The sequence below is a fragment of the Branchiostoma belcheri genome, unplaced genomic scaffold (assembly GCF_001625305.1).
Source record: "Branchiostoma belcheri isolate BF01 breed outbred unplaced genomic scaffold, Haploidv18h27 scaffold32, whole genome shotgun sequence".
NCBI classification, from domain to species: Eukaryota; Metazoa; Chordata; class Leptocardii; order Amphioxiformes; family Branchiostomatidae; genus Branchiostoma; species Branchiostoma belcheri.
Window position 1 is genome coordinate 2,142,946 of NW_017803932.1, and position 24,299 is coordinate 2,167,244.

Sequence of the window (24,299 nt, forward strand, 5' to 3'; positions counted from 1 at the left end):
ATTTCCTGTCTGTGCTTTGTTGGCCTATTTTCGACTCCTTTTGACAAAATTCCGGACTTATTTTGAAGACTTGTGACCAAGAACCACAGAATAAGGTATTTATAGCAAGTTTTTGTGTATACCACGCCCAAAATTTGCTGGCTAACGGTGTATATGAGGCACAAATGCTTTGTAGTCTGCAACAGGAAACGCATCCCAAGATGTCGACTGATTTCCGGCCTAGAAGGCGCGGAGTTTGTTTGGTTGAGAATCTGCCTGATCTTCTCATCGTGTAACGTTATCATCAGGGAGGGAGAAGGATAGAGCTAACTGATAACCTGGCTGTACCCGACGTCCAAGCACCGAGACTTGCGTAGTCTATGTATGACGCGACAGTACTCGATCTCGATAAACTGCTGATATCCAAGCAGATGTTGTGGTTTGAGATCGTAAAATTGAAGGTTTTCTGACTGTCAAATACTATTGGGGGTGGGTGGCAGTGGTGAGGGTCAGCCAGAGAAGCCAAGTAGTCAGAAAATGTTACAACAGGATGTTGATGGCCTATAGATAACTGAGGTTAAGGTTAAGTAAACTATGTGGTAGATATAACGTGTTGGGAAACATGGGATATGAGTAAGATATGAACGTTATATAGCCAGCAACTTTCCAGAACTGTCATCATCTTGGGATGTGTACCTTTAAAGTAAGAGTAGTAACATGTACATCCGGTACAGGCAGAGATGTAGGTGCAGGTCCAGACTTGTACCTATAACTTAACAATATGACACCTATGAATGGGGCTCGACCTGCATAATTTCCCTTTTTCATAACGATAAGGTATAATCAATCTTTGTAAACTTGTAGGCACTAGGCAGTCACCCAAAATCAACGTAATTCAAGTGTGAGCATTATTCAACATAATTCGTAATCAGCTCTAAGAATTAAACATAATTTGTACCAGTAGGCAGCAGCAAAAAAATTGGCATAATTCATAATTTACTACCCCCCCCTCCATGCAGATCCTCCTGTGTGTGGGTGTGTGTTGGGGGTGGGGTGATTTCAATTACAAAATTATTTTAACTGCAGCCTTCAAATACCACAAAAATCCCTTTTCTATGATCATGCCACAAGATGTTGTTACAATGTACATCTTACATTGAACTCCTTGAAGAATGTTGGTGACATTTTCATTGTTGTGCAGTACAGTGGTGAAGCCCAGGATGTCCAAACGTGTGACGGAAGAGATTGTCATTGTGGAGGGAGGAGAGGAGAAGAGGATGAGAGTGGAGGATGGGTGAGTTTATTCTGGTGCTTCCATGAAGAGCAGCATTCTAGCTAGCATATTTTGAGTATAATTAAGGGTCTTCAAACCTATGCTGTGACTTGGACTCCATTATCCATATGCTGTAATTTATGTCCCTTCGTATCCTGTGATTTAGGCCCCTATGCTGTCTTTCAATCAGTTCATGGGTGTTCATTGCCTTCATAAACCTTTTGAAAAAAAAATCAACTTAAAATTTGTCCCTCAAAGATGCAGAAAATACTGTCTCGGGATTATGAATTGAGATTCGCGAATGAGAAAATTTGTGAGGTGGTTGCTGCATCCCTACAATAGTATTGTTGTTCGTCCACCGTTGTCGACGATGACCAATGACAATAGTATATGTTCACTAAAGCCAACCTGTTGGGCTCACAGCAATTGGCATTAAAAATCAAGGTCAGGGGTTACCGTATGCAGGTGATACATACTTTGCCAATTTTTTGTGTTTGTGCTCTGTATGGATACTTTTTTTGTGAAAACTATATAACTTAATGTTTGTGAAGACAAATATTAGTACCATCTGTATTTTCATTATGGTGTTCAACAGTTGGAAACGCATATGTGTAACTGTAAAGATTGAAGGCTAGCGTTTTTTTTCATCATACATATTCATGTGTTTGTTCCCTACCAGACTAATCTAAGCTGAAGACTCTTACAGAATATACATATTTATTACCAGTAGTCCAACAATATCACCAGGTGGTCATATACAGGTATTTTAAGTGGGACATGTGCAAATTTAGTTGTCATGTGTATTTGTATGTCTATTGTCTTTTAGCTACATGTACATTTAGTTCTATCTGCATGAACTGACCTGTAATGATATTGGACATATATAGATATTGCTGAGAGTGGATATAGTACACAATGTCAGCCATTTGTGTAGATTTTCCATAGTGGGTTGACACAGCTCTAGCAAATCTCGTAGGATGTGGAGAGATTAGACCTCTGATTCTGAAGTAAATAATTTTCATGTTTCATAATTTTTTTACTTGTGTGTGGTATTGAGTAGCTGCGTAGCTGCGTAGGTAGTAGACACAAGACAGAGATATCACTGACTAGATGTTGTGTCCTTGGGAAAAGCACTTTCCTTGCTCCTCCCAGGTGTAGAAAGGAAACCCGATTTTGTTAAATTGCAGTGGAAGCAGAGGAATGGGCTCTACCTGCTTGCCCTAGACGCTGTGGGTTAACAATCTACTGCCCTTACAGCCTCAAAAGCTATGAGACTTTTACCCTTACTTTTCCACATTCAAATAGACACTACTGTCAATCTTCTCAATCCTGTACATTATTATATACACACCAGGGAATAATACAAGCCTAACCTGCATGGCTGTCATAATTCAATTCAGTAGCCCTAAAATACGGAATGCTTTATTTTCCAGAAACGACGAGTCAGAGGAAGTTGTAACAGAGATGGCGTCCGCTGTGGCTGTCACAACGGTATCAGTCATCACCCAGGCGATCCACATCAACGAACCAATCGGCTCCCTGCGACAGCTTCTGGAGCCCAGGGTGCAGTCATCGCTAGAAAGCCACAACATCTACCTCCAAGATATACCTGTACGGAACACCTAACAATATTCAAAAATTACCATAGTCTCACAATATAGCTATGCACACTATAGTGTTATAAACCATGCTAACAAAGCTGAAAAATTCTGTCCAACACATGTAAAATCCCTTTTTGTTTTTGATGTGTGTCCGTAATACTTGCAACACAGTAATTTATGTAGGAAATATAATATACTATGTAGTGTTTGGATTTGCAGCTTTCCAAATTATAAGTATGGCTTATTGCCCCAAGGGCAATAAACATGTATTAATTTTGCCCCAAGGGAGTGATGTTTTTGTCTTATCTTTGTGTCTGTCTGTGTATATGTTTGTCTCAGCATGTTTCTGTGTATCTAATGTGTTTGTGTTTGCCAATATACACAATGAAGCAGTGTCACATCCTCACTGCTACTGTTTTTGTGTGTGGGAGTGTAAGGGTCATAAAGCAGTATGGGTAAGTGGGTGAAGTCTGCCATCTCTGTAAGTTGTCCTGTTTGTCCCCACAGCTGGACCCAGGACAGAGCCTGTTTGACCAGGGTGTGAAGACAGACGGTGTTGTCCAGCTGAGTGTCCAGATTGTGTCCAACACAGGTGGGGAGTATATGTCCAACCCAGGTGAACCTTTTCACACACAAGTCCAGCTCAGTGTCTACTGTCTGTCATAGAGTCTCAATCTTCTATCTGGAAATTAGAAAAAAAATTAATGAGTGATAATATATACAAAGCCTGTTACTTTGGGCAAACATTTATTGTATGTTACAAAGATAAAAAAGGACAAAAAATTAAAATTATTCTAAGGAATTATTACTATGGTAATGTTACTTTGCCAATAAGGCTCCAGTGATATCAATGTTCCAAACACATATGCTGCACAGCTTGGGCTGAATCACACTTTGAAAAACCATGTAATGTTATCAGAAACTGAGAGCATTGTATGGCCACAGTCTTACATGTCCTGTTTTTCCCCATTAGTTCTGGCAATCTAGGTATGTTATGCAGTGTCCAATGACTTATGTATACATATTGATTGTATCTCTGTTTACCATCCTGATATGTGGTAGTGTTTGCAAAACAAAGGAGCAAACTGCAGGTCAAATGAATATGTGGAAGAAATAGCTAAACGTACATGTTTGTTATAAACAAACCTATTGTAGGTCACGCAGCAACATGCATCCCCATATACCCCCCCCATACTGAGTATATTCTAGGGCTGTGTACGTTACACCTATATGTGTACCTGTAGAATTAAAGGCACAGGACTAGACCTGAATATTTGCTATACCTTTCCCTGAAAAATGAAACACCAGTGGCCCCCATTTCTTTACACTAAAGATAGGCAAATTGCATCTCAAAGATGACAATAATAAATTTCACTTGAGAATCAAGAAAACTGGACTGTCACAGCACTCTTGTATTCAGATTGAAATACATAAACCCTCCTACAAAATTTATCATGAAGAAAGACAGTTGGCTACATGTATAACTTACAGATGATTGACTAAACTTGATTAGGTACAGGTACCGTACAGGCCTGTGCACCTTTATCTGTAACACAGCTCTTAGTGTCTCCCTGTGTACACATACATAACTGTAAAGATGTTTCAGTGAACAGTTGTCCTGTTGTAGGAGAGGAGGCTCGCCTGAACATTCTGGAGGTGGTGAAACCTATCCAGGAGACCATAGAACTGGCTGTACCACTGGAGGAAGCACATCAGGAGCAGGGTAAGGCTCAGGAAAATCAATGCCATGTTTCCAATTATGGCCCTGAAAAAGTAGGGTCGGTATGTAGGGATTCTCTCTTTTTTATACAGTTCAAGTGAAGTGATCTAACAGAATCTGATACAGTTAACAAATGTAAAACTAAAATACAGGATACTATGCTCAACATCATATTATAATTATACATTGTACAAGCACAAGTCAGTAAACTGAACAAAGAAGTTTAATGTTTTGGATATTCCCCAGTTATGGCATCATTGCTTTCAATAATACAAAAAACTATTTTTGGCTTGTCTGAGTGTGTTTCTGTGATTCCTATTAATGTCCACAGTGCTACTACCTTTGTGGGACTGGAAGTGTTGCAAACCAGTAAGGGTAAGGGTCAAAGTTGATGTATATATGTCTCCCCCAGTTGTGGCGGCGGTGTCCGATATCGGTACAGAAGTGGTGACAACGGAGGAGACAGAGACGACGCGGGAGCTGGAGCTGGCCACCGTGATGACGGTCTCCCCGGACGTCGCCTCACAGATCCACGCCGGGGACGCGGCGGCGCGCACCATGGTCCCACTGTCGGAGGAGTCGGACCACGTCACCAGATGGGCCGTCTGTCAGAACTTCAGGAAGGAGCAGGAGATCAAGGGCATTCCTCTGGGTAGGAGTCAGCAACACTTCTGTTATTATACATCATTTGTGCTTTTAAAGTAAAACCAAATGTGCAATATTATGTGATGTGTTGTATTGTGCATTTGTATTATGCTTGTGGTTGTTTCACTGCACACTGGGCCAGCTATGACCGAAGTGACCTGGGCTTTATGTCACTTTCTTATTTTCGAATAAAGAATGATTTTACTACACACTCTTGTAAATTTTTGTGCTGTGGCATATTTCAAATGCATATTGAAAAGATATTACCCTGTTGACTTGGAAAGTTTACTGAAAAGCTTTCTTGTAATTATCTGTCCAGTTCCTACAAATCTTTAAACTTTTGCAGTGGTTTTATTTTTGCGGTGACCTCTCCACTGCAAATTCATGACACACAGCAGCAAGTATATATTTTCAATGTATTACTAAGTACTACTGTAGTACAGAATTGTTTCAAGGCCAACTGAATTCAAAACACTAGGAAAACCTCCTTCCTTCCTACTGCAAAATAGTACCACTGCAAAATTAAATCAATTTACAGTTATGCAGCAGATAGTGTGCTGATGGTACTTCATGTTGTGTGAATAGATCCCATGGAGTGGACAGAAGAGAATGTTGCCCAGTGGGTGGAGTGGGTGTCACAGGAGTTTGCCCTGGATGGCATGGATCCCCACCACTTCCAGGCCACCGGCAAGGACCTGTGCAGTCTGCAGCAGAAAGACTTCCTGGCCAGGGCACCTGCGGGCAAGGGGGAAATCCTCTGGACTCACCTGGAGCTGCTCAGGAAATGTGAGTCACTCCTCCTTGAACAAGAAGAGTTTTTGTGAATTTCTTGCTGTATTAATTATCATGGATCATTGTATGTTTCTCTGTTTGTGCATTTCCCCACTAGCAGTCCTGGCCAACTTCCTCGCTGGCTACCCACCAGCTTCTGGGACCTAATTTCCTGTGCCTGACCTTTTATAGCCTGTCGTTAGGGAACTCTCCTTGCCCATATGTTGTCAATGAACTGTACAAACACAAGCAAACACACTATGATACTGTCATGGTTATGCTTCCGTCATATGAATGATCAAGCATTCTCATGAATGTTCTCATAAAGTTTAACCATTATATGTTCCCACTTGCCTTGCAGCCATTCACCCCATCTCTACTGTGGAAGTTGTTGCCTCAGAAGGTTTAACAACAGTTACACAAGGTGTGTATCCTAAGTTAGCATATGAGGCTATCATAGGATAGCTAGACCGTTGTTTCACCCACCAACTTTGTTGATTTCCTACAAAAATCTGAGAACCAACAAAATCAATGTGGCCGCATGTTCCAGAGCACATGAAGTAACCTCCTGTGACCTTCCTGTTACAGCAGGTGTGAGACAGGTGGTCACAGCCCCCACTAAGACAATCAAGGTGCTGACCACCAAGGCAGCCAGCATCAGCCGGCCGCGGTCGCCCCGCATCATGGGCGGGGAGGAGAGGAGCTCCCCGGGGAACAGGACAGGTAGGGCAGGCATCTCACCTGTCTTCATGGAGGTCATTTTTGGCAATGCCTCAGGGTAGGCCTAATGGTAGATATCATTGTCCAGTTCTTAAGTTCAAAGGAATGTCTTGTGAGGATTGGCGTGATTTTTGTTATTTAGATAGTTTAGGTGATGATTGATATAATCATATAGCTGTATATCAAAGGCAAATAAGGATCTAGTTTGCATAAATACTTGCTATTCCAACTTACAAAAGAATACGTGTACACAAAATTATTTCTATTATTTGCAGTATGTATTACAGTTTAAAAATCATTTCAATGGCTCAGGAGCCCAAAATATAAATGTTTAGATTTAAGATGTTCCTTCTGATCCTCCTGTCTGTAGGTAACAATGGACAGATCCAGCTGTGGCAGTTCCTTCTGGAGCTGTTAACAGACAAGGACTCCCGGGATGTCATCAGCTGGGTGGGAGAAAACGGGGAGTTCAAGCTGAACCAGCCGGAGATCGTGGCACAGAAGTGGGGCATGAGGAAGAACAAACCGGCCATGAACTATGAGAAACTTAGCAGGGCCTTGAGGTATGTACACTTGACTTGAATCATTTATGTATTTACTGAGATTTACCACATTTCTGGAAGGGGACTATCACCTTTTCAAGATGTCAACCCGGAGACCAGACTGTAAAGTTGAACTACTCACACAGGGAAAGACCCCGTGTGGCTTTTATAACATGCTTGTGGTGTTGCTGTCCTCAAACACAGCACCCCAGCTTTAAGTCCCTTCTGAGAGGATGTCCCTAACCAATTTAAGGCTGGGAAGTACTCATTTTCAAATGCCAATTAGAAGTGGTCAGGGGAACGAACCAGAGCTAGAACGGGGTGGATATAAGTTGGCATTGTGTGATAAATTTGCATCATTATCAAACAGAAAAGTTTCATTACTGGAGAACCACACAACCATCTATTTTCCTTACCTGTAGGTACTACTATGATGGGGACATGATTGCCAAAGTCCACGGGAAGCGGTTTGTATACAAGTTTGTTTGTGACCTGAAGCAGCTGCTGGGCTACAGCGCAGGGGAGCTCAGCAGACTGGTGTCCGAGGCAGAGCAGAAGAAAATGTCGCACAGCAGGAGAACGGCCAGCCTCCTAGCGGCCAGCCCGGGAACTTCAGACTAGTTTTGTTAGTATCCTCTTAGGCCCCCTTTCTACTGGACGTCGATCGCTGACCAACCATACTGTGAGCAAAGTTGGGGGTGTGTGACCCTTGTTTTTATGATTGAAATATGATGAATGATGTTTAAGTCTGGCTTAAAAGACAACACAAGATGTAAAATAAAAAACATCTGTGCTTTGTATCTGAAATTTGTTGAGCCATCTGTCAAATGTTGTTAGGTAGCTTCATGGTTGCTCAGCAGTCAAAGCCTCTAGTGGCAAGGGGGTGTAGTACTCTACAGGTATTCCATTTTAATGCATTTGTAATGACTAGTTGGACAGATTACATGTGATATCTCATAAAACATTTATTTGACGAAATCTATGTTGTCACAAGTACCACTGCTGAAAAAAATGTCAATTACCAGGGGTAAGCAATGCCCACATCTTCTTGCACAATCATTTTGTGTTATGTTTACAGGTGAAAGCTTTAAAAGTATGGGAGGCAAAAGTTTGACATTTCCAAACATCCTACTACAGTTACCGTGAAGCCTTGTGATGATTGAGAGTAGTATAACACACCTTAACCATTCTCTGTGTCCTGTCTAGGAAACATGAAATCTGTGATTTGCATAAAAATGCTTTTTGGAGACATAGAGGGAATAAGCTTCCATTACTACCTGGCTGGGCATTGGTTTGGAAATATGACTGTAGCATAAGTTCCAGTTCAGGGATGTTTGAAGGTAATTGTATAGATTCTGAAATAGATTTACAAGTATAGATGTACATACAGTTGATGTTAGGAAACATGGTGGGACCAGATACATTTAACATCTTCACAGGAAGTACTCCTACTGATAATCAAAGTGAAAGGGGTTAGTTTATACCATCAGTATTTTCAGAACTATACATGACAAGTATGGACTTTTAAGTTGTCCAAAGAAGGTAGTTCTTTCCTGTAAATATTTTAGAAGTTAATGAAATGATACTGTTGATTAGAACAAAGGTGGTGAGGAGTAAATGCTACGGTTGGACTAGTTAATTGCTTGGATGGACATGTACAGCAGTTCAATATAATAGAGAAGTTGATGTGAAAGATTTTAATGCTACTGTAGTATTACAAATGTTTGTCACAGGTAGACAGACTTTGGTTCCAGCATCAATACAAGAAATGTGTCAGTTTCCTCAGCAGGGTTTAGGTCTGTGTGGGTTGTTGCTAGCTTAGGGCACATATTGTACAATTATATGATTGCAAACCTAGGGAATTCTTGGGATACATGTATACAGAATGTAGCTGTTTTGTTATGGAATAGTCTGTCTTAGGTCAATGTCAGTGATTCGTCCTCCTACAGACTACTTAGAAATTCTGCTGAATCAAAATTGTAGTACGAATGTAGCTACCCTGTTAGAATTAACATACCAGGTACATATAGACTGGAGGGAGAGGTTCTCTCACCTACCATTTGTAGTGTTGTAAGATTGCTCGAATGAATCATGTTCTATCACCAAGAAATGAAGTGGTCCAACCTTGCAGTAAGAACCACTCAAAATGATGACTATGAGCTGCCTTTGAACATTGTCATGCTTGTTTTCAAAACAAAAGTGCTATTTTTGTATCAAAACTATCTTTGGAGCATGCCGTCTTTGTATACACTTTACATGTACATTGTACTGACTGTAGATATTGTAAATGGTTACTAAAGGCAAGGTTACCCAGTATTTCAATTTATAGTACAACAACATCATGTGCCATTCTTATCTTAAAAGTTCATCTGTGTTGGTAGAAGTCATTATGCAGCAAGATTAAAATGTAATTTCCAACACAAGAAATTAGACATTGAATCAGGGCATTGCAACCAACCAACAGAGACAGGGGGTGCCACAGACTTTCTGCAACCTATGATCCACTGCTCACGGAGGCACGTGTGTTATCTGCGTGACGTCACAGAAGCAGTGGATTGTTAATTCCTTGACAACGACTGGAGTTGTACAGTCGAAAATTTGGGTGAGTCCAATTTCTTGTGTTGGAAATTACAGTTGCATCTTGCTGCATAATGTGCCATTCTTATGTGACCTTCATGAAGGCATGTTGTTTTGGGTCCGAAGTACTCCAAAGACAGGTTTATAGGTCTTTGAGCTTGCTACATTTTTATTTGAACAATTCTGTGTGTTTACCAAACTGTGTACACTTATATCTTAACAAGCCCTATTATAGGATTTGTGTCTGCTGTAGACTAAGGCCACACCAATTTTAATTGGTTGGTTCTTTGATTTAATATACTTATGCTGAACTGCAAAATCAACATGGAAACAGACTCTGAGGAGAAAGTCTGTACCTTGGTACACACAGTACCAGGAAACGAGTGTAGCTCAAGTTTTCCTCCTTGCCAGTTTTCATATTGACTGATGGCTGAATTTTTACTAAAAAATATCTGGGAACCACGAAAAGAAATTGGTGTGGCCCAACCTGCAGCATATTGTTAATCAATGTCAGTTTCCAAGTTTTGCCTTATCAGTAGCCTGCAAATGTCTATATGGATGACCAAATACAGACTAATGTTGGCTAAACATAAGTACATCTACAATGTGTAGTCTTATGTTACTGTGAAATTTAGTTATTGTGCATAATCATACGTTGTTCAAATCAATGTGGACAATAATAGGTTCAGTTACTATAGAGATGTTCTGATATATATGCACAATGCACTTTTACATCAGTAAAAGGAGATACCACAGACTTGCAATGGTTTTCATTCTGATTATAATTATAAGCTGATTACAAGAACTGTATAAAGTATGTCTTGACTAAAATACAAATACATTTAAAGTGGGCTACGAGTGGGGGGGAAGATCAGGGAGGGCTACGAGTGGGGGGATGATCAGGAAGGGCTACGAGTGGGGAGATGTTTTTGACCGCGATGTTCTAAATAGAACAGGACGGGGCTAATACGATGTTTGACCGGAAAGGTCCATTCAGCCATAAGGCTGCCATAGACTTTTAACCTGTACATGATTATGCGAATAAACCAGTCATCATGTAACTTACTCAAACATATAATAAACTGATATGAAATAAATGATCCACATCAGTTGGTTGGAATATCAAAAAGTTTATTGCATCAAATAGTTCATGAGCTTACAAATATGTGCCATGTGCAGTATATACAAAAGGTGCAAAAATGTGCAAATATGTAAAAAATACTTTTCTCTCACAGTTACCAAAAATTATACATCTAGGTGAGACAATTCTCTGTTGATCAAAATATTCACATAAGAATTATCAAGGTTAAAATCTGTCTCCACCAAAATTCATACACCGATTTTGCACAGTTTCATTTCTAATATTATTGTAAAAATTTATAAAACAGTCTGCCAAATTTCCGACAACATTATCTCCATATTGCATAGACCAAAATGCCATGTTTCATACACATTGCTCCAGGCAATTGGAAACACCTCACTCCCACACACCATATACACTGTTTATTACTTCAAATATTGCAGAAAGTCTAAATCAAAATTCCTAGCAAATCTTTTTACACAATATTTTCACACAGTGTGATTCTATATACCAAGATCCTAGACTTGACATTATATGTGCATAGATCAAAATATTTCAGGTGACATGACCGAGGCCGAGAACTGAATACTAGTAGTTAAGCACAGCTAGTGAAAAGTTTTTTTTAAAATCTCACGCATTTTGTCCTTGTCAACACTCATTACCTAAACTAGCATGTATAAGTGCAAGCTAGTACATTATGCTGACTATTCATAAATGGTAAATGAAATCTTTTTCCTAAAATTCTACAGGTATATGTGTAGTTCATTTTAAGCGACATAACAGGTATTTGGTACACTGTGGACTTTTTTGGTCTTTGTCATAACTCAAGTTTTAGCAGCTGCCTTCTGCAGGTGTGTCTGCAGCTGCTGGGTTTTGTCGTCCAGCTGAGTCTGTAGAGCTTCCAGCTGCTCGCCGACTGCTGCCTTGCTCATGTTGGCTGCTGTCAGGCTGGAGCGGGCCTCGTTCAGTTTCTTCACAGTCTCCTGCAGGAAATGGATGGGTGGGAGGGGGAGATGGGTTAGTGCAACATGGGTGGGGTTCTCTTCTTTCCTATCAAGACATACTCTATAGCCTGCCTATACCACGCTTCTTGCAGCCCTTCTGCTAGTCAGGCCCCTTCAAGCCAAATCCTCTTAGTCAGGAGAACTACCGTAGGAACATCCTAATCCTGCAGTTTATTCATATATATGTGCTGTCAGAGACTCCTGAGGTCCTATTGGTAGGTCTTGGAATGTTTTTTTTTAAATCTCTTTGACAAAATTTAGATGCCATACAAACATTGATGACCGTACCTTGATGAGGCCCATCTGCTGGCTGCGAGCGCTGCCGTCTGCAGCCTGCTGCAGGAGACTGGTCTGCTGCGCCGTCTCCTCCTGCAGCTCCGCCATGCTGGCCTGCAGCTCCACGGCCTGCCGGCACAGCTGGGAGTACTCCCCGGACAGCGAGTCCACCCGCTCCTCCAGCTCCTGGACCTGCACCTGGGGTGTCAGGGGCAACGGGCAAATGTCAGCAACCAGGGAAACTATAGGCTTACACAAATAGTGCTACATTTGGACATCAAAATGAAAACAGATTCTGAGGTGCTAGTCTGTACCTTGGTGGACACAGTTTCAGGGATTGAAGAAGTCAGTGCTATTTTCCCCCAAGCACTCTGTTTTTGTGATCTTCTTGCAACAATTTTACATAAAAATGTCTGAGAACGAAGGCACGTTAACCACAATAATTAGACAGTTTACCTGTAAGAACTGTTTAAGCAGGTCCTTCTCTGTGGCCTTTCTGATAGCCACTTTCATGCGCCCCCCTGGACTGTCTTCTTGAATGGCGTCTTTCGCAGTGGCCTTCCACAGTGCCAGCCCACTCAAGCCAGCACGGGACGGTGTGTCCAGCCCCGGGGAGGAGCGTGAGGAAGCTCGGGAGGCCTGCCGAGTCAGAACACTCGTTCCTGTGGGGACATAAGTTAGGTTGTTATTCTTTTATCATCACTTGGGAACAATTGGGTTACAAAAGGAGCAAAACACGTACTAAACTTATCTAATTCTTGTAAAATGTTGCCTTGAATGAACTTAGTTGACAAGGTACATAGACCCCCAGGCTAGAATGAAACTGCATCAAGGCAATCTGAGATGGCAGACTTCAACCCCTTCAGAAAAGCACCTACAAACAAATGGTCAGACACATAGGCCTCACTCCCTGACAGTGACGTAATTCTCTACGATGATTTTTTGCACCTGTGAGTGAATCCTTCTGGAGCTGTCCAAGCCACTTGTCCACCTGGTCCTTACTGCCGTGGTCCTTGGCTGACTGCATCTTGTCGTCCACCCCACCCAGCAGGCCGCCCAGCTGAGACACCATGGTGTATGAGCCGTACTCACTCAGCCTACAACACAGATACAGAACATAATCATCATACATGTCTCACCATGGTGTATGAGCCGTACTCACTCAGCCTACAACACAGATACAGAACACACTCATCATACATGTCTCACCATGGTGTATGAGCCATACTCACTCAGCCTGGCAACACAGATACAGAACATACTCATCATACAGGTCTCCAGGGTGGGGGACTTCATCGTAGAATGATTATTTATGTGCCCTGCCACACTTGTTGTACGATCATTGCATGAATGCAAATCATGGGCATTCCTGGGATAGACATGCAAATGTTGTACAAAACTGAACTGTCTTAGATCCTTGACAGCAGTTGGTTCTGTCACAGCCTGTTTGAAACTTCTATGACGACAAATTTGTATGATGGTTTTCCTATAAAATGCGAATCTCAGGAAAAGTTAAATTTTTCATGAAGGATCTGTCAGTGTGCAGTGCACGTTTGAGAGACAGTAATGTCCCACCTGGTGTTCAGTTCTCCCTTGCTGAAGTGCACCCCTTCTCTGCTGGTCCCTCTCAGGAGCTTCACATCCAACAGGTCGTCTACTGCAGCGTCCCTCTCCGACTCAGTCTCACAGTCATTAAACATGGTTTCCACCATCGGCTGATGCAAACAACAGACAGGTAAGATATGAATGTATTAGATAGCAGGTGTGGGAATCAGAAAATACATGACATCAAAGTTTAACTTAGAATCTAAAAAAAAGACAGCATCATTGTTATCACCCACCATAGATGCTGCCTTATCATTGGCTGGCCCCGGTGACGAGCGTCGATACCGGGCAAAGAACAGGTCGTTGCAGACGGCTGACAGGGCGCGGTGGAACTCCTGTACAAAGTCTGGAGAGCTGTCATCCCGGAGATCACCTACAGACAGGACATGGACATTGGTTTGTATTCAAATACTCTTAACTTGACCAATGTCACATATCAGTGACATGAGTCAGTGACTTTGTCATACTCCACCAGTTTTCTAAATTCTTTTTATATATTAAGTGTCGACGAGGTCTGCCAGTTTACTCTAGCTATAGTGATGTTTAAGTATACAGTATAGTCATTGAGTATACTCAAAGCATTTGGTATTTTATCCAGTAGTAGAATTTGAATTGTCAGTGAGTATCAAGGCTAATGACACTCAATGACAATGCAAACTGTCTAATCTTCACCAATGTAAGATGTATATTTCTTTCACAGGGACCACAAGTTAAATTACTACATGTACATGTATGTGTAGGATAGGATTCTTTAAACTGACAAAATCAGTGGCTGCCTTACCTGACTTGATGTGAGCCAGTGTGTGCACCAGCACCAGGACAAACTCTCCCACCCTGTCCATCCGGGCACGCCGCACGTACAGGATCCGGTTGTTGTGGTCGTACTGGAAGGAGTTCCTGTGGACAACAAAAAACACATAAACTTTTCTCTCACCTTCCAATTACAGATGCTTAAAACGTACTGAAGCAAGATAATACTGTTACAGTTGCCAGTTTGGGTACGCTACTGAATTTGTGAATTTCAAAAGTATTACATATAGATTGTACAAGTTTTATGTATTGTACATTGGCCACAACAAATATACGACTGCCCCGTAACAGTGCAAGTTACATGTAAGCCTGGGCACATCTCCAGCCTACCTGTAGGCATTCTTGCTGAGTTGAGGGTTGGGTGGGATGGAGTCTGCCAGCAGGATGGTGACAGGAGGATGGCCACAATGCACAGTCAGCAGGCTCCCGATGAAACATGCAAACTTGTACACGATGAAGTCTTTGGGACTCAGCTTGTTCAGGTCGACTGGTTTGAACTCTGTGTCGGCTCCCCAGTCCACATCACGGGAGTCCATGTACCCATCTCCTACTGTACATGTGGGAGGGAGGGGCATGTGATCATCATCATCCCAAGGTTATCACAGTCACATAACTTATCATGGAAATCACAATAGCAAGGTATCATATTTAGATAATACCAGACTTTGACACTATTCAATTCTTGGTCTGAGAAAAATGGAGGTATTTACAGAACTACATAGTATATGTTCATGGTGGTGGCAGATGCAGGAAAAAAAAAGCGAATTATTTGTAAATTATGGTAAATTAAACTATACGTTCAAGGCACAGAAAAGACTGTGAAAACCGCAAACAAAAAAATATGGTGAAAAAATCAGGAATTACAGACATACCTCATATTACTTAGGCCTGACTATAGTGACAGGATCTGGTATCTTTAAGAGTATATATTGGGTTTTATGGAGACCACAGTAGGTACTCTGTCAATTGAGATTACAATGGACGTGTGATGACCCCATGAGTTTATGTACAGTTGTACACAAGACTGCCCACCTGCTGCCAGTTTGCTGTTGTTCCCGATGAGGTCCTTGATCTCCTGCAGTTTCTGGTAGAGAGGAGACGCCATGAGGATGTTGGTCAGTTCACCGTCCTGGAGAGGAGCGGTCTGCTGGAAGGAGCCGGGCAGGGCCAGCTGTGCAGGTGCAGCACCTGTCAGGACAGCTGCGGGGGAGACGTCCTCCTGAGATGGCACCAGTCTGTCGATGTTCACACTCTCCTTCAGGGTGAGAACCTGCCCAGGAAGGGACAAACAGAACATACAGTCAGCAACAAGCAGGTCTCAAACTCTGGAGACTGGCACAATTGTATCAAATATTCAATGTGTATCCAAATGATTGATGTGTCTAAAAATTATTGACATGTATCAGTACGATTGAAGTGCATCCATATGAATGATGTGTATCAAAATGTTTGATATATGTATCTGACTCAATAAGAGTGATATTTATCAATACAATAGATGCACATAATATGACGAAAGTGTATCAAAATGATTGATGTGTATCAATAGATTTGTCATGTATCAGTAACAGTGATATGTATGACACTGATGTTATTACCTCATCCTTCTTCATCCTTTCCTCCTCAGAGCGCAGTTTCTCCTCGTGCTCTCGGCGCATCTCCTCCGCCGTATTCTGTACCTCCACTTCCTTCTGCCGACGTTTTTCCTCCCGCCTACGTCTCAGACGCTCCTGTGGACCAACCAGGACAAACAATTGCCTAACCAACTTTAAAAGAGGCAACAGAGGTTTTGACAACTTATTGGCACAACCAAAGAGATGGTCTGACCAACAGGCCTTCTTCTCCAGAAACCTTGTTGTGACAAGCCCTAAGTATGTGACTTGCATGGCAGAGCCATCACTCCCTCCCAGCCTACCAGACATCACTTCCAACTTGACCTCAAGGTCAATCTGCAGTAACCCATCCTACCTCTCTACTTCATTCAAATACCTACAAATGCAACAAAATACATTGACAAACACACTGAAACTAAGAAGTGTCTGACCTGTAGTCCACTCTGCATGCGCATGCGGTCAGCCTCCATCTTCTGCTCCAGTTTCTGCACGTCCTTCTCGTGCTGCTCCAGCAGGCGGCGCTGCTCGTCCTCACTCACGCCCTGCTGTGCCACGCGCTCCATCTCCTCCTTCACCTTCTGCTTCTTCTCCTTCAGCAGGTCCTCCTTCCGCTTGTTCAGGGCGGCGATGGACTTGTCTGTCCGCTCCTTCTCCTGCCGTGCCTCCTCCTCCAGCTGGTGCTCGTAGGCTGCCAGCTCCGCACGGATCCGCTCCTCTTCTTCTTTTTCAAATGCTTTAAAGGAACAACAGTTCTTTGTTATAAATCAGGATTGCAGGCATGTTGCACACATGCATGTATAATAGAAAAACAGGCATCCTGTGATAGACTCAACTGTCACCAAGGAGTATACAAAAGATTGGTAAACATTTCAAACAATGACTACAAAATGTACTGTATCTAATAATTTTGAATGCATGAATGACTACACATGTAGGAAGACAAGGAGTTTCTCCAATGGTTAGTTCCAATGTACAAGCAATTTTGAGAAGATAGATACCCTGAATTGAATCTATGATCTTCTTTTCTTAAATGAAATAAAATGAAAGAAAGAACCAAGCAATTAAGTTTGTGTGGCCTGATCACACTATACAAATCTGTTGCTGGCCCTGGAACCCATTCAGTAGTGGCACACAGTCATCTACCTTCTTTCTCCTTCTTCAGTTTCTCCTCATTTTCCTTCCTCTGTTGCTCCAGTCTGTTCCTGACTTCCTCCAGCTCCCGTGCCGCGGCTAGTGTCTGCTCAACACTGCGCTGTTTCCCCTCCAGTTCATCTGGGGTCAGTTCCATCAGGGCCTGGGCAAACTCCTAATCCAGATCAACATGGAGGTTTAGCAGTTTTAGGCGGAACTCAACAGGCTTGGCAACAAAATGCATTTAACAGTTTTGATTTGCATTCAATAGCAAGAAATTGGATATTTCAAACCTGCATGAAATATTGAGTTTCTTTTTTAGAAATTCTTGTTTAATTCATTATTGTCAATATGTATTTTCCTACAGGCACCCAGCCAACAGACCCATGGCCAACAGACTCCTGGCTAAGTATGTCCTTTTGTGGTCTGTGGTTAGGGAATTCCCACCACCCATGTTCTGTCACTCAACTCAATTCAATTATGTTTAGTTTTGGTTAGTATAGAGGAGGAGGGCTTAGCATAAGCTAAATAAGCTTTTTTCCCTCCTCCTGCACCTGTTTTATTCATTATTAATGTATTATGTATAATTTTTATTGCTGTTGTGCAAATAAACAAACAAACAAACAAACTGTACAAAGTCAATACACAGGCACTTTTTACATATCATTGAATGTAACATTAAACACATGAATGAAGGGACGTGGATACCTTGTAGTGCTTCTCCTTGAGGGCCAGCTTAGCCTGAGCAAAGCGCAATTCCCAGTCGGACAATGCACTCTGCTCCAGCTGCCTGGCTTCCTGGGAATGCCTCCTGTCCAGGGAGCTGTCAGGTTAGGAGGAAAACTGAAAATTAGCACTGCTGTGTTACGGCACACTTCAGGTGCTCTATAATCTATACATGGTTCATATAAGTTTCTCTGTTAATCTGTGAAGAAATGTTGCAAAAGTTGGTTGATTTTGTATTCATAAAAATTTGGTCTTTTAGAAAAGAGATGTGCACTGCTTCATGTATCAGCTGCCTGGTTCTGACCTGAGCTCCAGTTGTTGCCGGTTCAGCATCTCTGCCCGGAGCTGAGCGAGCTCCTCCAGAGTGACTCCACTGTTCTCCAGCTCCTCCAGCTCCGCCTCGTGCCGCTGCTGCAGCAGGTCTCTCTCACTGCCACACCGGGCGTGGAGCCGGCTCAGCGCGTCATCAATCATCACCTTCTTCTCCAGGCCGTACTCCTCCTCCAGGTCCTTCAGCTCCTGGGCATGGCGACGCTCCAACACCTGGGGGGGGGGGGGGAGTACAGCTAGTGAGGACACTACTACTGGTACTTGCTCTAACACTTCTAGAGAGAACAGCTAGTATGGACGTTTTCAGCTTCCGTTGAGATGAACATTACGTTATTATGCAGGCCTTGAAATACCACCTGCATATAAAGGTTCTGTATCTGTACAGTCGGTGTAACTGCCCTTGGGCGTAACACACCAGCTTCAGTAAGTGCAGGCTTGTTAATGCCAGGCTTGTATTTGATATCTACAGTTACTGTTAGTAATGATGTTGTGAGGACCTACCGCCCTGATGACTCTGTCTCCAGCTTCTGTACCGTTCTGCTGAATGCCGTCAATCATGGCCTGCTTCTCAGCTTCCTTCACCTGTTACACATTAAAGTAGCTGTAAGTACTGAATACAGGACGACTTCAGCCATTCCTCATTTACACTAGAGGCTGCAATTGACTGCTAAGTGACCAAACATTTGACAGATGACTCAACCAATTTCAAAAATAACATTTTATTTTACATTATCTGTGCTATACTGTGTTTTAAATCACACTTTTGCAGCTTGCATCATAATTCCAATTATGAAATCACAGCAATCCAACTTTGGTCAGTGTGCAATTGCTCAACACCTTGGTACATGAAATCAATAATCTTGCGCCTCTTCCAAATTGGAAAAATTAGCCCTCTCAAAGAAACATGTTCCCTTAAAACCTGACCTGTTTTGTTCGAGCCTCCTTCAGTTCTTTGTTCTGTTCCAGGAGTTCCTTCGTCATCTCTGCCTCCTGCTGACGTTGTTTGTTCTGCAGCCTGCTGCGCTTGCGAGCCAGCAGCTTGTCCCTCAGCGACAGCTGCTGACGGGAACGCTCCGCGTCCAGACGGTCGTTCAGGTCTTCCAGTTCTTGTTCATGAGCAGCGAGGAGCTGTGGGCACAACCACAGAACACATCATTAACACTTCACAACAGATGGAAACAAGATTTACAACAGATGGAAACAAGATCCAAAGATCTATTTTTCATAAATATTTGTATTTATACATGTACTTTATTTATGTTTCTCTAAATGTTTTAGATGTTTTTTATACTTTATACTTTTAATACTTTTTCAAGATACTGTTTTCATTAATTTCAGATAAGCCTTTCAGACTTCATCTCTCTGTATGCTCTATGTTGTAATTTATACATTTCAGACATACATTGTAACTTGTTTCCTTCTTTGTGCAAATAAACAAACAAACAAACAAGAGAAGTAAGAACAAAGAGTCTTACAGCTGCCATCTCTTCCTCTGTAAGGTCTTTCCTGGCAGCCAGCTCGGCCGCTTGTTTGTTCTTCTTCTCTCTCAGGGCCTTCTCTCTCTCTGCCTCAAACTTCTTCCTCTCCTCAGCCTCTTTCTTGCGCATCTCTTGGTCCATCTTGGCCTCCATCTCCTCCCTCTCATCCTTGTGTCGAGTGACGAGCTCATCTTGGGCACGCTGGTGTTCCTTCTTGATAGCCTAGAAACATCAGGTACAGTTTGTATAATTATGAAGACTAATCCAGAAGTACAGTGAACAGGAACACACTAAACAAAATTTTAGAGATTTCAGACCTCCAGAAAGTGTCTGTGAAAGAAATTGTATGTATTACACAACTTCCTGAATTTCTCCACATACATGTTGTACCACCCACTTACTCCCACCCAGTTTACAGGAAGGACTGTCAGGTGGCCTTACCTGTTCTTCCAAGCTGTCTCCAGGTTTCAGCTGTGGTATGACGAGGTCGGCCACCGCCTCCTGCTGCTGCAGCTGAGCCACCTGCTGCAGCTGTTTCTCCTGCTCATCGATGAACCTCTTGGCAGCATCCTCCTCTGCTTGTCGCATGGCATCTGCAATCTTACGCGCCTTCCGAGCTGCTAATTTGGCCTACAGAATCATAATTGGATTTTCTTTCACACACTGATAAAAAGAATGACACCAAGAACATGACTTCTTGAATAACAGCTTAACTGACAGGAATACTTTCTACCATAAGCCTCCCATTCTCAAAGCTGTGTAGGTACACAACCATATTTAAGACTTTCCCTCCCTCGACCTACACAGTGTTAATCCACAGGACAGAGGCACCTGGGGGTCTGCCATCAAGCCACAACATCTATGTGCAAGTATGTGTAACCCTCATGAGACGGGATCAACAGACAATACACCAGATAGTGACTGTGAGTGAGTGAGGGTGACAGGGAGACAATATGAAACTTTGCAATGTTCATGATTAATTCCAGAAACTGCAAAGTACACATTTGTATTGGTAAGTCACTGGACAACCAAACCCCAGGGAAGTGCATTATAACACGCAAGTGTAAAACGGCACATTTTACAATGGTTGATACCTTCCAGCCCTGCCCAGGTCAGTATTCCAGCAGCAAGTTTGTACAATGTTGTGAGTACAAGACAATGAATAGAAGTTCCACAATGTTGTTGAGAATTTCAAACAATCCAGTAAGAAGAGTAATTTGATTGTTGCCTGAACTTGCTGACCTGTAGGTCCTGTGTCTGGCGCTCCCTGCGGATGTTGGACATGTACTCCAGGTTCTCCTGGTCCTTACGGAAGCGGTCCATGATCTCCTGCTGCCTGACAGCGTCCACACCGTGCTTGGAAGACAGCTGGTGACAACAACAGTCCAATGTTACTCTGACCTTCAGTCCAATTTACTGACTTAATTGGAATGTTATGACAACATTGATTAATGGACATGCTTTTGTTTTGACGCATCAGATTTGACTGTAATCATGTCATTGGCACTACCAAATGTCATGTCTTTGGAAAGCAGCTTCTACTAGCTGAATGGGCTACCAAGCCATTATATGATGAGATAAATATTACAAAAAACACTAAATGCAAGCAATAAATATAGTATAATACAATTACTGTGATAAAGTAAAATAGCACAGTGACAGTAATAAAACATTATAATACGAATACTGCTGCAGCTCTCACATCTTTCAGGACATCCTTCTGAGACTCCTTGAGTGTATTGGAGTGTTCCTCGTCCAGACTCCTGCTGATGTCCCGCAGGTGTTCCGCCTCCTCCGCCGCGATCTGTGCCTCCAGGGCCTCCAGCTCCCGGGCGTGGCGCCGGTCCAGCTCAGCAACGTCCTCACCTGCCTCCAGCTGGAACAGGGGGATGAGATCAGTCAGTCCTGACTTAAATCAATCAACACCAGATTCAACACAATTTTCTTAGGCGTACAACCTCATTTTTTCCTCTACGGTCACTGTATCGGTTGCTCTTCTGTCTTCATCACGGTAATGTTACAGTTATTTCTCTCTCAATTTGTGATCAACATGACAACATGGATGTAGTCAAAAATGTGACTGAGCTTTGTGACGTTTAATAACACATCCTTGTTGTGATAATGAGAATGAGAAAAGAAGAAGGCACGTCAATGTGATGAAGACAGCAGAACAGCTGACAAAACATTTAGAAAAAAATATTGGAGAGAAGAAAATCGATTTACCAGCCTGATGAAACTACACATGAACATATGAATCAACATCCAAGTTGGACAATAGTGAGGAATGATTCAGACTATATTATATATGTCTTGGTTGACATGACACATGTCAAAACCTGGACATGCCATGCAAGACAGGACACATCTCATGCTGAAACAGGCTGGTTAGCATTAAGCAAGCAATACAAAATGTATAACAGCTCCACCAAGAGGTTGCACATGCAGAATGCTGCATAGCTCATTACATCCTACTGTAAATGCATATACTTTCGCAGTGGTTTTATTTCACAGCTTAAGGGAAAAGGAGGTTGTCATGATTTCGCATTAAGAGGATACCATAGAAACTACAAAAAAATAAAACCATGAAAGTAAAGGCATTTACAGTAAGTACTGAAAGTGCTGAAAAAGAAACAAGCCCTACTGTTAAGGAAAGATAGATCAGACCTGACATCTGAAGACTATATCATGCATTGCCTCATGCTTCGCCTCATTTACCCAACACAACTTACCAATTTTTGCCTCTTTCCACTTCCATCATCCTTCATGAACCAAGACAAATTTCACAAGAACAGTGATTAATGGGCATTCTTTTGCAAGCAGTATGGTAAAAATTGACAATGACAAAAATGTGAAAGATTTACCTCGTATGTCACCAAAGCTCCCTTTTATCAACAGAAATTCCAAATTTTAACAAAGTTTTGAAGCTGATATGATTTATGATACCTGGTCTTTCCTTCCTCTCTTCCTTCCTTGCTGCAATTGGAAACAAATATTGAGTATCTTAAAATACTTTTTAGAATTTCTGTTGTAATACATCAAAATAAAGCAGACATGACTTCTCCCAGCTGTCTAACCAATAGAGAATTTAATTTTAGCTACTTCATTGTAACTACCCAGAGAAGAAAAGTACAGATAGGGTTCTTTCTTTATCCACCATAACCAATAGGAAGACACCTTATATGGACCTTAAGGTTGATCTAGAAAGACTGACTGACTGTGATACACATTCACTCTCCCATGCACCAGGACACCACATATTATACCTTTCTAGCAGCCTCAAATCTGGCAGATATGGTGTCTTGAATGGTGGACTGATGATCACCATCACTCAACTTAGTCTTAAAATCATGCAAATAACATATTCCACATGAGCCAAAGGTAAATCACATAAGCAGATTCTGTTTGAACTAGACTCTGAAGTAGAGTTAGCAAAAATCTATGCTGTAATGTTATGCAGAAAAATATGCTTCAATTCCATTCTTAACATTCAAATACTATCCAACTAATAACTAACTTAAGGTTATTCACAAGAACAAAATTGACAGGACTTACAAATGAGGATACTTTTACTCTTGATAGCAAATGAGGCCACTTTTACTCTTGATACTCATAAGGTAAATCAACAATGATTATCTTTAAGATGTATGTACATTTAAGGCATAACTTTATCAATGGCATAAAACATGTTGAGTATGAGTGAGGCTATGAATGAGAGAATGGCAGGATGTGGTTATGACAGGACAGATGGGTGTGGCTGGGTTACCTTGGTGACAGAGTCTGTGTCCTCTTCATCTTCTGCAGGGTGCATCTTGTGTGGGGAGGGGAGAGCAGGGGTGAGGGTGATTCATGATGTGCACAATCATAATTATCACATAATCATAGTCAGCAATGTTCTGTTGATTGATTGTAAATGAACATGACATTTGAAATGAAATTATATAGACTTTCATTTTAATAATCACTGATATCCATGATTGAAATGAAGGTTATGGAGGACCAGAAGGGAATGACTACCAAATGGTAGAGATGAGGAAGTTGATACAGACAGATGTCTGTAATAAAGTCAATCAAAAGACAGGAGGAAGAAGAGAAAGTGAAGAAACTATTATAAGTTAAATCAAGATGACCTACAAGGCCAAGAGTCAGAATACCCCCAGACTTGGGACTAGATGACCTTGACCTTCTCTCCTGAAGTAAATAGACACATGAAAGAGAAGCCTTCACCAGAAGGTAATAGAATGGGCTGTGGAGAAAGACATCCTACAACTGTGAGCCTGGTTACATAAGTATGGTCGTCATATGACAGCAAACTGAATGAATTGCAAGGATAGCTGGGTTTGTGTCCTGAAAAATGCTTATAAAAAGCTGTTTCAGATCCTTGTCAGCAGATGATCTACTAAGAAGGTTACTGTGCCAT

The 24,299-nt window shown here is 41.9% G+C and overlaps 3 protein-coding genes across 9 annotated transcripts in view; 2 read left to right on the forward strand and 1 right to left on the reverse strand.

Annotated features, from left to right (window-relative positions):
* Positions 1-356, forward strand: part of LOC109474798 (GA-binding protein alpha chain-like) — a 6,663-nt gene extending 6,307 nt beyond the window's left edge. Inside the window, exon 6 of the mRNA XM_019775158.1 lies at positions 288-356. Coding sequence (XP_019630717.1) covers positions 288-356 — 69 coding nt within the window. The remainder of the gene's footprint in view (positions 1-287) is intronic.
* Positions 1-10,585, forward strand: LOC109474839 (GA-binding protein alpha chain-like). Of its 7 annotated transcripts, none has more exons than XM_019775275.1 (11): positions 1-95; positions 1,181-1,273; positions 2,686-2,863; positions 3,361-3,469; positions 4,460-4,576; positions 4,986-5,225; positions 5,804-6,004; positions 6,351-6,413; positions 6,578-6,712; positions 7,080-7,272; positions 7,674-10,585. In XM_019775275.1, the coding sequence occupies exons 2-11, from the start codon at positions 1,200-1,202 to the stop codon at positions 7,870-7,872; spliced, it is 1,509 nt and encodes a 502-aa protein (XP_019630834.1). In that variant the 5' UTR covers positions 1-95; positions 1,181-1,199; the 3' UTR covers positions 7,873-10,585. The 7 variants fall into 7 exon arrangements, with proteins under 7 accessions (XP_019630834.1, XP_019630837.1, XP_019630838.1 ...); XM_019775278.1 differs by having other exon boundaries at positions 6,581-6,712; XM_019775279.1 differs by having other exon boundaries at positions 4,481-4,576.
* A 1,017-nt stretch (positions 10,586-11,602) lies between these two features.
* Positions 11,603-24,299, reverse strand: part of LOC109474799 — a 63,620-nt gene continuing 50,923 nt past the window's right edge. Inside the window, 25 exon segments of the mRNA XM_019775159.1 lie at positions 11,603-11,892; positions 12,202-12,387; positions 12,646-12,851; positions 13,138-13,286; positions 13,765-13,904; positions 14,031-14,167; positions 14,576-14,691; positions 14,935-15,154; positions 15,637-15,874; positions 16,203-16,334; positions 16,649-16,950; positions 17,361-17,523; positions 18,057-18,171; positions 18,379-18,617; positions 18,906-18,986; positions 19,329-19,532; positions 19,880-20,104; positions 20,324-20,512; positions 21,125-21,250; positions 21,585-21,758; positions 22,612-22,641; positions 22,826-22,855; positions 23,146-23,220; positions 23,646-23,690; positions 24,014-24,070. Of these exon segments, the coding sequence (XP_019630718.1) occupies positions 11,734-11,892; positions 12,202-12,387; positions 12,646-12,851; positions 13,138-13,286; positions 13,765-13,904; positions 14,031-14,167; positions 14,576-14,691; positions 14,935-15,154; positions 15,637-15,874; positions 16,203-16,334; positions 16,649-16,950; positions 17,361-17,523; positions 18,057-18,171; positions 18,379-18,617; positions 18,906-18,986; positions 19,329-19,532; positions 19,880-20,104; positions 20,324-20,512; positions 21,125-21,250; positions 21,585-21,758; positions 22,612-22,641; positions 22,826-22,855; positions 23,146-23,220; positions 23,646-23,690; positions 24,014-24,070 (3,738 nt within the window). The 3' untranslated portion in view covers positions 11,603-11,733.